Source organism: Aricia agestis, chromosome 18 (genome assembly GCF_905147365.1).
Source record: "Aricia agestis chromosome 18, ilAriAges1.1, whole genome shotgun sequence".
Lineage (NCBI taxonomy): Eukaryota > Metazoa > Arthropoda > Insecta > Lepidoptera > Lycaenidae > Aricia > Aricia agestis.
The window spans coordinates 1161359-1174480 of record NC_056423.1 but is presented as its reverse complement, the minus strand read 5'-3'; the positions used below and the strand labels follow the sequence as shown (position 1 = coordinate 1174480).

At 36.7% G+C, this 13122-nt stretch overlaps 3 protein-coding genes across 4 annotated transcripts; 2 read left to right on the top strand and 1 right to left on the bottom strand.

Annotated features, from left to right (window-relative positions):
* Window positions 1–334: 334 nt before the first annotated feature.
* Window positions 335–2590, bottom strand: LOC121736122 (zinc finger protein 2 homolog). 2 transcript variants are annotated; one of them, XM_042127179.1, is made up of 3 exons: window positions 2322–2590; window positions 1727–1862; window positions 335–1604 (listed from the first exon to the last, which is right to left on the bottom strand). In XM_042127179.1, the coding sequence occupies exons 1-3, from the start codon at window positions 2481–2483 to the stop codon at window positions 403–405; spliced, it is 1500 nt and encodes a 499-aa protein (XP_041983113.1). In that variant the 5' UTR covers window positions 2484–2590; the 3' UTR covers window positions 335–402. The 2 variants fall into 2 exon arrangements, with proteins under 2 accessions (XP_041983113.1, XP_041983114.1); XM_042127180.1 differs by having other exon boundaries at window positions 1727–1856.
* Window positions 2591–3408: 818 nt separating this feature from the next.
* LOC121736125 (peptidyl-prolyl cis-trans isomerase FKBP2) lies at window positions 3409–5009 on the top strand. Its single transcript, XM_042127184.1, has 2 exons — window positions 3409–3743; window positions 4719–5009. The coding sequence occupies exons 1-2, from the start codon at window positions 3558–3560 to the stop codon at window positions 4974–4976; spliced, it is 444 nt and encodes a 147-aa protein (XP_041983118.1). The 5' UTR covers window positions 3409–3557; the 3' UTR covers window positions 4977–5009.
* A 1600-nt stretch (window positions 5010–6609) lies between these two features.
* Window positions 6610–8325, top strand: LOC121736123 (alpha-1,3/1,6-mannosyltransferase ALG2). The gene has a single exon (XM_042127181.1). It carries the CDS (start codon window positions 6766–6768, stop codon window positions 8029–8031), a length of 1266 nt encoding a protein of 421 aa, XP_041983115.1. The 5' UTR covers window positions 6610–6765; the 3' UTR covers window positions 8032–8325.
* The last annotated feature ends 4797 nt before the right edge of the window (window positions 8326–13122 follow it).

Sequence of the window (13122 nt, the reverse complement as noted above, 5' to 3'; positions counted from 1 at the left end):
TTAAATAACCAATACAAGCAAATTCCATTCTTATTTGTATTACTTAAAAATAATATGACAATGTCTATTTAAACCCCTTCTTTAGACCACTTTTGATCTTATAACAGAATAAACTTACTTAGCTTAATTCATCAAGCCCCATACGGTCACCGGTGGGCGGTGACAAAACACAATAGAAATTCTATTGTGTCTCGTTTTTCCACAATTGACGGGTTAAAGCATTTAGACTGGTATAAATAGTCAGTACTCAAGATACATCTCGGTCTCAAGACACGGTTCAGGCTCTGTGATTGGTTGGCTATCAAAATTTGGACCAATCACAGAGCCGAATCGCGTCTTGAGACCGGATCGCATCTTAAGTACTGACTATTTATACCAGCCTTAGTGTCTGGTGAGCAAATTCTACAAACTCTCCAAGAATTCGACCACCTCCCGAGCATGTGTTTTTTTGTGGACATTCAGATTACTGTTCTGTGTAAATTGCCGATTACATAAATCACAAGTATAAGGCTTCTCCCCCGTGTGTGTTCTCTTATGCGTAACCAAATGATACTTTTGAGTGAACCTGATGTCACAAATATCACACGCATAAGGCTTTTCACCTGTATGTATCCGCATGTGTTTCTGCATATCACATTTCTGTCTGAACTTGCGCTGACAAACTTCACACGGGAAAGGTCTTACGTCAGGTGGCAATTTAGGCTTCTTCGACTTTGGTTTTCGGGGTCTCTGCAAGAACAGTTTGCCCTCTTCTGGGGTGAACGGTTTAGCGTCTGGATGAGAGTTCAGTCGATGGCTTATGAGATTACTCCGCTGAGAAAAGTATCTTTTGCATACATCACACATATACGGTTTTTCCCCCGTATGTATCCTATTGTGATTATCTAGATTCACTTTTTTTGAGAAACTGCAACCACACTTCAAACACTGGTACGGTTTTATTCCGGAATGTACTTTCATGTGCTCAATCAAGCAACTTCTCCTAGTGAACTTGTGTTGACAGAGATCACACATAAAAGGCCGCTCCTCAGTATGCGTAAGCCTATGAGCGTTTAAGCTATCAATGTCCGTAAATTTATATCTGCACATATCACATTTGTAGGGTTTAACGATTGTATGGGTTCTTAAATGTTTGACTAAATTGTATTTTTGAGCAAAATGGCGGTTGCAAACGTCGCAAATAAACGGTTTCTTCCCCATGTGGACTCTTTTGTGTCGGCTGAGAGATCTGGTCTGTGAAAACTTCATATCACATATATTACAGGCAAATGGTTTATCTCCAGTGTGCACTCTTTCATGTAAAATGATGTATGATCTATGATTTGTAACATACGGACAAAATTTGCAGGTAAACAATGTAGCATCACTGGGATTACTATGTAGCTGTTTATGATTTGCCAAAGCATTGTCTGTTTTTGCTTTGTACGGACAGATATCACACAAATAGTTGTATTTTTCTCTTCTTTTTGTTCTCTCCTTAACATTATTGATTTCCTTTTTTAATTCTTCTCTTACTATATTAACGTCAATCATGTATTGTAATTTACTTATCCCCATACCGTTACACTCTTTTAGTTCCAAACAATGTTCTGTTGTTTTCGGATCTGAAATTCAAGATTTAGTCATATATTTTGAATTGTACACTATAAATATTTAATATAATTGATAATTGAATTTTAAAGTCATTTATACTACAAAATAACATTGTTAATATAATAACTGTTACCTGATTGACTACATTCATTATCTTCTTTTATCACAACATCACAATATGTGGAGGCAAAGTCTACATTATTAAAATCATCCTGAGAATCTTCCTTTTCATAATTTTCTTCTAGTTCCAATTTTATTTCCATCTGAAACTAAAGTAACAAAATAATTGAGATTTTAAAAGAACCACAATGTTATAAGATGATACTATGTTAGAAAAGTGGCTTGACAATAAGATAGATAAATGAATGTCTTTATCAGTTATTTTGAGGCAAAATAGCAATGAGACAAGTAGATTTCCAAATCGTAATTGAATTTAACAAATTTAAAATTAAACAAGTAAATCTGTGGATGTACAGAACCAAGTTTGAAATTCTGTAACTCAGACCAATATTTTGTGTGGTTTGGGTTAGTTTACTACAAAGATCAATGATATTCTATGTTACTAACGTAACACGAAGATCTTATGTAAAAACTTAACATGTACCATGGGCAGGAGCTAGGTCTAACAAAATGCAAGTATAGTCGAAGGAAATCAATAATTTATAGTTAAATCATCACTATCTTATCTTTAGTGCTTTCCAAATAATATCATCGGCATTTATATGTACCTGTATTTCCGTGTCACTGTGCTGTGATAAACATACTTTATTGATTTCGGAATCTATTAAAGGAATCTCTAAAGAACTGTCGACATTTTGTTTACTCTCCTCGGAATTTGATGTGCCGACAGAATTTATAAACGACGCTCCACTTAGCGCCTCGTTGGGCATTTTATAGACTCACTTGACTTGAATTATAATTTTATACGTTTTTGAATTATTTTAAGTTATTTTATGAGATTTTTCAACAAATTAGATACTTAATAATTACAACAAACAATACAAATGTGTTCCCAATTTTGACAGTTTTGGCAATTTTTGTCAGCTGACAGCCGACAAGTGACTTCAATGATACACTTTTTTTATTCAATTTCAAGTAAGCGATAGTTCTTCATTTTATCCATTTAACTCTAGTCTCCACCCACTGTGGGCTTTAGAGTTTAGTTTCCATGGCGACGATTTGGATGATTACATCAATAATTACTAGGATCAAGTATGCATATCATCCTAGCATCAATTACTACTAGCTATTTGACCAGGGCCGTCTCTAGCACATGTGGCGCCCCTGTGCAAACATTACCCTAGTGCCCCCTAGCAAGCGGCAAGCGCGCGGTCAAAATGAAATGGGTACACCGTACAAAATACAAGGGCCGGGTGCCATCGACATTCTCATACATACGGTAATACCAAAATCATTTTCTCATACGAAAATATTTAACATATTGTTTGAGTTATTTTTCAGTTTAAAATAGAAATTACCTAGATTCCTGCGTAAAAATTTACTACAAAATATTTAAACACAAAAAAATATAGTAAAACACTAAAAAATATTAAATAGGTACCATATTACAAAAAAATATTTTTTTAAGTTTAATCATCATCACATACATACTAATATAATAAATTAGGTACCTACACGCTATAAAGTCTGTTATGAAAATGAAGAAATTAAAAGTGTAATTTACACCATAAATATTATTGACAGTGTAATATGCCCCTATGGCTTAACAGACCGTTAAAATAAATTAAAAGAAGGAAACGAAGAACAGCGGACGTATAAATTCTATAAAGTAGGTTCAAGTAACAGTAGGTTTACAACAATAGACTAGTAATCTGTGGTTTACAAAAGGAAAGGGCGAAAAGGACCTTTATTTTAATTTTTAAGTAAATTAGTATTATTTTTTATTATTGAAAGTTATACAAAAATACGGTAATCTTAATAACTGTTGTGAAATTAACATCGAAATGGCACCATCTATACACACCTACTGTAAAGTTTTGCTGTTCTTGATAGTTCTTTTCAGCGTTATCAATTATGTTGTGATAGGCAGTAATACTAATCCTAAGAAACTGCAAATTGGAGTGAAGAAGCGGCCGGCAGAATGTCCTATCAAAAGCAAAAAGGGAGATCTTCTGCATATGCACTATACGGTTAGCAATAATTATTATTACATATTATTTTGCCATGTAAAATATTTGCTAAGTTACATCCTGCAGGCTCTGATTATATTTTTAGGGTTCCGTACCCAAAGGGTAAAGACGGGACCCTATTACTGAGACTTCAATGTCTGTCCGTCTGCCTCCAGGCTGTATCTTAAAAACCGCTATAGCTAGACTTCTGAAATTTTCACAGATTGTGTATTTCTGTTGCCTCTATAACAATAATTATTACTAATAATCGGCCACGTGCGAGTCGGACTCGCACACGTAGGGTTCTGTACCGTTATAAAGGAAAAATAGGCCAAAAATTGTGTTTTTGTATTAAAGTACACATATAATAAAGGACTTTATGAAAAATTCAAGTACCTACCTGGTGCCATTGTTGATATAGAGCAAAAAATGCCAAAAAAATCAGGTTTATTGTATGGGAGCCCTTAAACATTTATTTTATTTTATTTTCAGTATTTGTTATAGCGGCAACAGAAATACACAATCTGTCCAAATTTCAGAAGTCTAGCTATTATAGCGGTTTTTAAGATACAGCCTGGAGGCAGACAGACGGACAGACATTGAAGTCTTAGTATGGAACCCTAAAAACAAAATAAAATTAATATTTATTAGGGGCTCCCATACAAACAACATGATTTTTTTGGCCTTTTTGCTTGTAATCAACAATGGCTAAATGTAGGCACTTGAAATACTCGGAAAATTCTTAATTACATTTGTATTTTAATAATTAATAATAAAATTAAAATTAAATAAATGTTTAAGGGGTCCCATACAAAAACCGCATTTTTCTAACTTTCGCTCTATAATGGTACGGAACCTTTCGTACGCTAGTCTAACTCGCACTTGGTCGGCCAAGTGCGAGTTAGACTCGCGCACGAAGGTTATACATTATTTTTGTAACTTTAACTTTTTAAAAGTAGTTATATACTGAAAAGATGCTAATTACATTTTTTACAGGGTACTTTACAAGATGGCACAGAGTTTGACAGCTCTATCCCTAGGGGAAACCCGTTAACATTCACCCTTGGTTCCGGACAAGTCATCAAAGGATGGGACCAGGGTTTGATTGGTATGTGTGAGGGAGAACAGAGGAAACTAGTGATTCCACCGGAGTTGGCGTACGGGGAAGCTGGTGCACCTCCCAAGATTCCAAAGTCAGCAACACTTACATTCCATGTAGACTTAGTGAAGATTGAAAGAAAAGATGAGTTGTAATAAGAAATAAATGCCTTGGTTTCTTCTACCGTATTATTGCTTTTATTTACTTGACCCTTTGGGTACGGATCCCTAAAAAGGACTTCACTGACTATTAGTGGCCTGATGGGTTGGTGATGGTCAGTGGACCATCACTGATGGTCGAAAGCGAATTATTCCTTCGCAGGAAATGATAAACTATTGGAGCAAGGCCAAGCCAAAGTTATTGAATATTCTAGCTTTTTCGAGAAAAGTATTAATAATATTATTGCAAACAGGCATCATCTCGTAAAATATATTGTAGCTGGAAATTGGAATACGCCGAATTACCAAAAGGCGCGTCACGCGACTCCTGAGTGGTGCAGGAGGTGCAGCTGGGTGTCGCAAGTCGCAACGGTTTCCTTCTAAATATAATATTTTATTTAAATGTTCGGTATGCTGTATGTTTGACTTGGTGAATGGTGACTTTGTGAGTAGTATATCTGTTACGCTCAAAGACCGAAATCGCTCAATGAGCGAAAAAATGGCTCACAACGCGTTGTAGTCACAGCGGTTCAGCCACGACGCGTTCTGGCAATCACAAAAAGACCATAACGCGAAATTCGTGTCGTGGCTGATATAAGCTATTCGTTTTTCTTGATTTGTTCTTTATTGATTAATCGTCCATAGGTATGGAAGATTATAAATTTGAATTATCACGCGTACTACAAAATATTTTTTCTTTTACTGAATCACTGCATAATGTGTTTATCATTATTATTTATAAAATATCCATAGTTCCATACTATCCGTACTAATATTATTACTGTATGTATGGCGCAACGTAGTTATTAAATTTTAAATATAATACTACTATTTGATACAATACAATAACACGTTGCGCCAGACAGACAGACAGTAATAATATTAGTACGGATAGTATGGACTTGGGTGTACCGAGGGGGGGGCAGAGGGGGGCAGCTGCCCCCCCCCCCCCCTGGATCATGTTGACGTCCCTACTAAGTATATTATCTAGTACTTTCATCTATAAAAATTAAAATAATAAAACGAGTTTTTACCATTTATTTTGTTTGCAATACAATATTTTTAAAACTAAAAATTATTAATTTTTTATTCTTAAACACCTAGCTTATAAAAAATCTGATTTGCCCCCCCTGACCCAGAATCTGCATAATTTGCCCCCCCCCCCTGGCCCAGAAACTGGGTAAGTCGCCCCCCCCTGGCCCAGAACCTGGGTACGCCCATGATAAACACGTTATGCAGTGATTCAGTAAAGGAAAAAATATTTTGTAGTACGCGTGGTAATTCAAATATAATCTTCCATACCTATGGACGATTAATCAATCAAGAACAAATCAAGAAAAACGAATAGCATATATCAGCCACGACACGAATTTAGCGTTATGGTCTTTTTGTGATTGCCAGAACGCGTCGTGGCTGTTTCTCTGTGACCACAACGCGTTGTGCTTGTGAGCCATTTTTTCGCTCATTGAGCGATTTCGGTCTTTGAGCGTAACATATCTAAGAAGATTCCGCTTCCGCTAGTGAAGATTCCGGATCTTTTCCGGTTTTGTTAGTAAAAAAAACCACTTGAAAAAAAATAAACGTCAATGCTTTGACTTGTGCGTCAATGTCAAATTTGATCTTTCGTCAGTCGTGGTCGTGTTTGCGTTTTGCAAAATTTTGAAAATTATCCCTAATTCATTGGAAAATATTGAGCAACGTGTTGTATTTCTTACTTGTTATATATCGTATTACCTTCTTCGAGTTGGTCAATGACTGAAGATTATGCGTATTGAAGTTTCGCAAAATGGTTAAAGTATTCTTTCTTCATCCCGACTTGGGTATAGGAGGTGCAGAACGGTTGGTTATTGATGCGGCTTTGGCATTTAAAAACAAAGGCCACGAAGTAGCCTTTTATACGAATCATCACGATCCTGGTCACTGTTTTGCCGAAACAAGAGATGGGACCTTTCCAGTTAACGTTATAGGCGATTGGATACCACGTTCTATTTTCGGAAGATTTCAGGCTCTATGCGCTTATACTCGTATGGTCTATGCCGCTATGTACTTAGCCTGGTACGTTATTCCAAACGAAGAACCAACTCTTATATTCTGTGATTTAATATCCCTGTGCATTCCATTTTTGAAGTTGGCTAGGGGGTCTTTCAGAGTAGTCTTTTACTGTCATCATCCAGACAAATTGCTGACGTCTGAAGGTGGTTTCTTAAAAAAGTTGTATAGAGCACCCCTGAATTGGCTGGAGGAGTTATCGACGTCTCATGCCGACAAAGTGCTCGTGAATAGCAAATACACAGCTAGAGTATACAAAGATGCATTCCAGAAAATAAAGGATGTCCCTGACATCTGCTATCCTTCTATTAATACAGACTTTTTCAAATCTACCCCACCAAAGTCCTTGAAGGAAATAGTTCCAGTGGGTACATACAAGTTTGTGTTCCTCTCAATCAATAGGTACGAGAGAAAGAAGAATCTAGGCTTAGCTCTAAAAGCTTTGAGCCATTTGAAAGAGCTTATAAATGAGCCTGAATGGGACAGAGTCCAATTAATAATGGCTGGGGGCTTCGACCCAATAAATCTAGAAAACATGGAGCATTTCATGGAGCTTACAGATCTCACTGCAGAACTCGACATAGAGGATAAAGTCATCTTTCTGAAATCACCGAAAGATGTGGAGAAGGTTTCGCTGCTTTATCACTGCAAGGTTTTAGTTTATACCCCGTCTAATGAACATTTTGGTATAGTCCCATTAGAAGCGATGTATTACAGTAAGCCCGTAATAGCAGTCAATAGTGGAGGACCGACGGAGACAATAGTAGACCAAGTAACGGGCTACCTGTGCGAGCCTCATCCAGAAAAGTTTGCCGAAGCGATGGCTAGCTTTATAATTAACCCAGAGCTCGGTCCCAGGTTTGGTGAAGCCGGTAGGAAGAGGTTTGAGAGTAAATTCTCCTTCGATGCTTTCACGAACCAGTTGGATGGAATATTGACTAGAGAAAGGGAAATTATTTCTGAAAATCGAGCTATACAGTACGAAGATAGAAAAAGACAATAACAGAGTGACGGCACTCCAACAATCTTTGATATTGTTTGAGTGCTGAAATATAATATAGTCCTCTTTTCTCCTGACTAATCTTGTGAATAATAATATGCAGAGACGATTATGTTAATATTACGTTTGTGGTAGTTTTTAAAGCACTAAAACATTATTTTTATATTACAAACTGTATTATTCTCAATGTATAATATTGTCATGATAGAAGCAGCCTAGCATTAAACTAGAATTTTTAAACAGCAACTACAGTGCTCCCAAAGTGATAATGCGCATAGAAGTTATCAAAATTTTTCAGCAACGGTCGTATTTCCAGAGCGACAGTAGACGATATTGCATTTTCTAATTGCATTGCGTTTAAGATACATGTATTAGTAAAAGTTCGTCGTGATATTCCTGTAGCTTTAATTGTAACACGGTCATTATTCACGGTCATTCATGCGCATTATTAATTTTGGAGTACTGTACTTAGTTTGTGCCAGAAGTTTGATATAAGTACATACTTAAGATCTCTAACATCATCTAGCTTAGAATATCTAATAAAGCATTTATATTAATGTTATTTGTGTTTTGTGCTTTGTGCTGTATAGACATACAAAAATTTAAATGCTATTTTGTACCAGAAAGCTTGTATCAGAAGTTCTATTAGTATTTAATACAGTTCTCAAAGCCAAATATTGAGATTTAAAGTAATGAAAAATTGATAATGCTTAGATTTATAACTATGCGATTTCAATCACTACTATAATATAAAATATCTAGGCTTAAGTTTGTGACTACCCTTTTTTATTAAAAGGGATATGCTGTGTGTACATATATTTTAGTTACATTATTGTTTAGCCTTTGTCAGTCCAACTCTAACCTATCAGAGAACATAACGCTGTATGACTATTAAAGCCTAAAGGTGAGATGAAAAATGTAAGTTTGGCTTTGGCTACATCGCGAGATCATAAGCAATAGGCATGATGACTATTTTTTTTTCTAATTGGTAATTGAAAGACCCGTAAAAATAGAAACATCGCTGAAATAATGACTCTGATAGCTTAAAAATTCACCAAGATATGACAATTCAAACATCTTATAAAATAGACCTGCCCGAAACGCTCCATACAAAGTGCTACGAAAGTATGACGTCACTCTTTCGTAGCTTGTACGCATCGGGAGAGAACTTTGTTCGATAGGGACTTATATTAAATATTGCGTTTATAAAAGTTGTTTCATAACGAAAGTTGCTTTTAATTGCATAATTTATCGAATGGTACACAAATATTAAGAAATTTTATGAAAAAAAATTCGACTTGAATAATGAATATCCAACTTTGAAGGCGCATAACAAAAAAAAAACTTACAAATGCTATCAAGCTGAAATTTTGGGAACACTTATTTTTTACCGTGATTTCTTTATTTTATAAACAAAATTCGCTAATCTTTGACCTTGTCATTATCGCTATTACTTACTAATTACCGCGCTGCTATTAACCCATCAATCTCCAAGCGGCAGCCGGCTGCCGTATAACAATTGAAAATCTATTGTCTGCGATACCCACAATGGAGGTGTATGTCACTGTATACAATCTTTACATAGGTACCGTACTATTGCCTGTGATATCACTGTGGAGCCAAACCGCATGGACTTATAAAGCTAGTCTCATCAATCATCATGGGAAATATTATAGTCATACAATGTTTTGTTTCCCTATACACATTGTTTTGTATATAAACAGTTAAATAATAATAATTGTATAAAAGATGTTTTATGTTTTGTTAGTCGCTAAATAAATTGTGATGTTTATTTGTTGGTTTTATATTTAACAATTCATCAAACAATTCATCACAGCAAAATCGGTTCAGCGGTTTGAGCGTGAAGAGGTAACAGACAGACAGACTTGCATTTATAATATTCACTAACAGTTCCGGCAACGTTGTTTTGCCATATAAAGTATTTCGCCCATACTATTGAAGTGACTAAATTAATGCGTATGGCACCATGGCAACGTCCATCGCTATCCCGTCGCACAAACAATGGTCGCCGTCAGTCTCGAGTTGTAATAATTTACTATTATTTATTTAACAAATGCACTTATCAGTTATCAATATAAAAAGTAGCCAGTTACCCCAGTAAGGTTAGATTTTTTTTTTTAAATTAATTATAGTCAGTATTTTTTTTGCACCAGTGTTTAGACGAAGTCACAAATAGCTTAAATTCGAAAACTCGACCAGCCACGACGTGTGCGTTAGCCGCCATATTGGTTTGAAGGTCCAATCTTTTTTAGCTATATCTCCTTTATTTTTTCAAGAAAATGATAAGGATCAAATTTGTCGAAAATTTGATTTTCTACAACTTTAGTCCTTATAATTTTTATTGTGAAATCAATATTTAAGGAAATAACTGCAAAAAACAAGTCAAAGTATAATTTCGACCTGTATCGCGATTATTGTCAAATACAGAAAAAAAAACAGAAATAAACTTGTAGCTCTTTACATTAACCACAACTAAAATTAAGAATTCGCTGTCTGTCCGTCTGTCTGTCTCCAGGCTTCAAGAACGGTGATAGGCAGAGACTTGAAATTTTCAGATATTATGTATTTTGTTTTCCTCTATAACAACAAACACTAAAAAACATATTATATTTAATATTTGATGGGGCTCCCATATAACAAACAGGATTTTAGTCGCCTTTTTTGCTTTTTATCAAAAATAGCAGCACTATGATAATTAATTAAAATACGCATAAAATATTTAATTGTATTTGTACTTTAATAATTAATAATAAAATTAAAATAAAATAAATATTTAGGGGGGGCTCCCATACAAAAAGCACAAATTTTTGTCTATCTTTGCCTTATAATGGTACGGAACCCTCATGAGCGAGTCCGACTCGCACTTGGCCATTTTTTAATAATTATTCAGGTGTAGGTTGTGCCGTAATTGTTAAAAGGTCTAATTCATGATCAGCAATATCCAATTTCAGTTTTATCCAATCGCTTGGGTCCCGGTACATTTACCATAGGTGTAGGAGCTTAAATATTGATTTCTAAAAAAATTCATAAGGATCAAACCTACAACTTTGTTTTTACAATTATTTTCGCTAAATTCGATAATAATTGACATACAAGCGAAATTATACTTTGACTTGTTTTTTACATTTATCTCCGTAAATATTGATTTTACAATGAAAATTGTAAGATCTCAAAATGTAGAAAATTAAATTTACAACAAATTTAGTTCTTATCATTTTAGTAAAAAAATATAAAATAAAGGAGATATAGCTAAAAAAAGATTGGACCTTCAATAATATAATAATACCTTTATTAAAATTTATTTATTTATTTATTTATTTATTTATTTATTACAAATCACAACTATCATTACAGGTTAAAACCTAATACAATAGAGCGTTACTATTACTTACATAAAATTATATTCTAGCTTACTTGCTACACAATATGTGACTTTGGTGAACTCATTCAATGAGCACGTAAACAAATCGACCGTGTTTGCGACCGTGTTCAGCGTCCGCAGCGCCCGCGTGAGCGGGGCCATCCGCAGCAGGTTGGTGCGCGCGCGCGACACCTCCAGTAGCGGCGGTCGGCGCCGCCGCTCCGCGTACCCGTCCGGCACACTCAGTCTGGCTCCTTGCAGCACAGCTGGATTGTGCGTTTCACCGCGCAAAACTTTAACTACATAAGTAGCTAAAGCTACTTCCCTCCTAGCTTCTAATTTGTAATATCCGACCATACCCAGAACAAATAGCGTTGGATACAGTAAAGGGTAACCTGGGTAAACCCCGTACCTCTTGAGGTATACGAAACGCACAAATTTGTTCTGGATACGGTCTAGCATTTTAATGTACTTGTCTTCGTACGGGGACCAAATGACGGCATTGCATTCTAAGTGGCTTTTCACTAGAGCCTCATAGAGGGCTTTCAAAGCTGCGATGTTAGAGAAGTGATGCGCTTGCCGTAGCAGAAACCCTAAATTGCGGTAAGCCTTTTTACATACTTCAACTACATGTTTTTTAAAGTTTAGATCGGATGTGAAGCTGACTCCTAAATCTTTAATTTCAGTGACACGTTTTAGTGGTGTTCCCTCTATGCAGTATTGATGCTGACGAGGTGAGCGAGCGCGGCTGAACGACAATACGCAGCACTTAGTCGTGTTGAAGTACAGCTTATTGTCTATGGACCACTTCACAATCCTGTCAATATCCTGCTGCAATTTTATGTGATCAGCGTCCTCTATTATTTTCATTATGATTTTAAGGTCATCAGCAAACAGTAAGGCTATCGTTTTTTTTACAACTTCAGGTAGGTCATTCAAAGTCAAAATGAACAGAAGAGGACCTAAATTGCTGCCCTGACTCACTCCAGATCTCGTGAAATACGATTCAGAAAAGCATCCGCCACAATCCACATACTGGCATCTATCCCGCAGATAGTTAGCAAAGAAAGCCAGGGTATGCGGGGCACAACCTGCTTCAGCCAATTTTGACAAGAGAATGTCATTGTCGACTGTGTCGAATGCCTTTCTAAAATCAAAGTATGCCACATCTACCTGTTCACCAGCGTCTACAGCAGGTACTAGATGCGTCATTAAGTCCAGTAAGTTTCCTGTCGTTCCTCGCGCAGGACGAAAACCATGCTGAGCGTCATTCAACTGGCTACAAACCTGAGTATACAGGTCACGATGAATGGCCGACTCAAAAACCTTAGCTGGAGTACAGAGGATCGCCACTGGCCTATAATCGCTGGGTTCCGGGCCACCCCGGCCTTTCGGTACCGGCACAACACGCGATAGCTTCCAGCGCTCGGGAAACTGCGCGGTTTCTATACACGTATTAAACAAGTGTGTCAAAGGCTCAACTAATACTCTACTGCAGTCCTTGAAAATATATGCTGGTATACCATCTGGACCCGCCGACCGCTTGGGCGGCAGGCGGTCGAGCGCGCGGCGTACGTCGCCAGGGCTTAGCCGCGTGATTTGCACGTGCGCGCCCGGCGCCGACGACGCCGCTGCGCTCGCCGCCCCCACGCTCAGCTCCGGCGGCTCCGGATTGTATACAGAGTAAAAATATCGAGCGAACTCATTCGCGG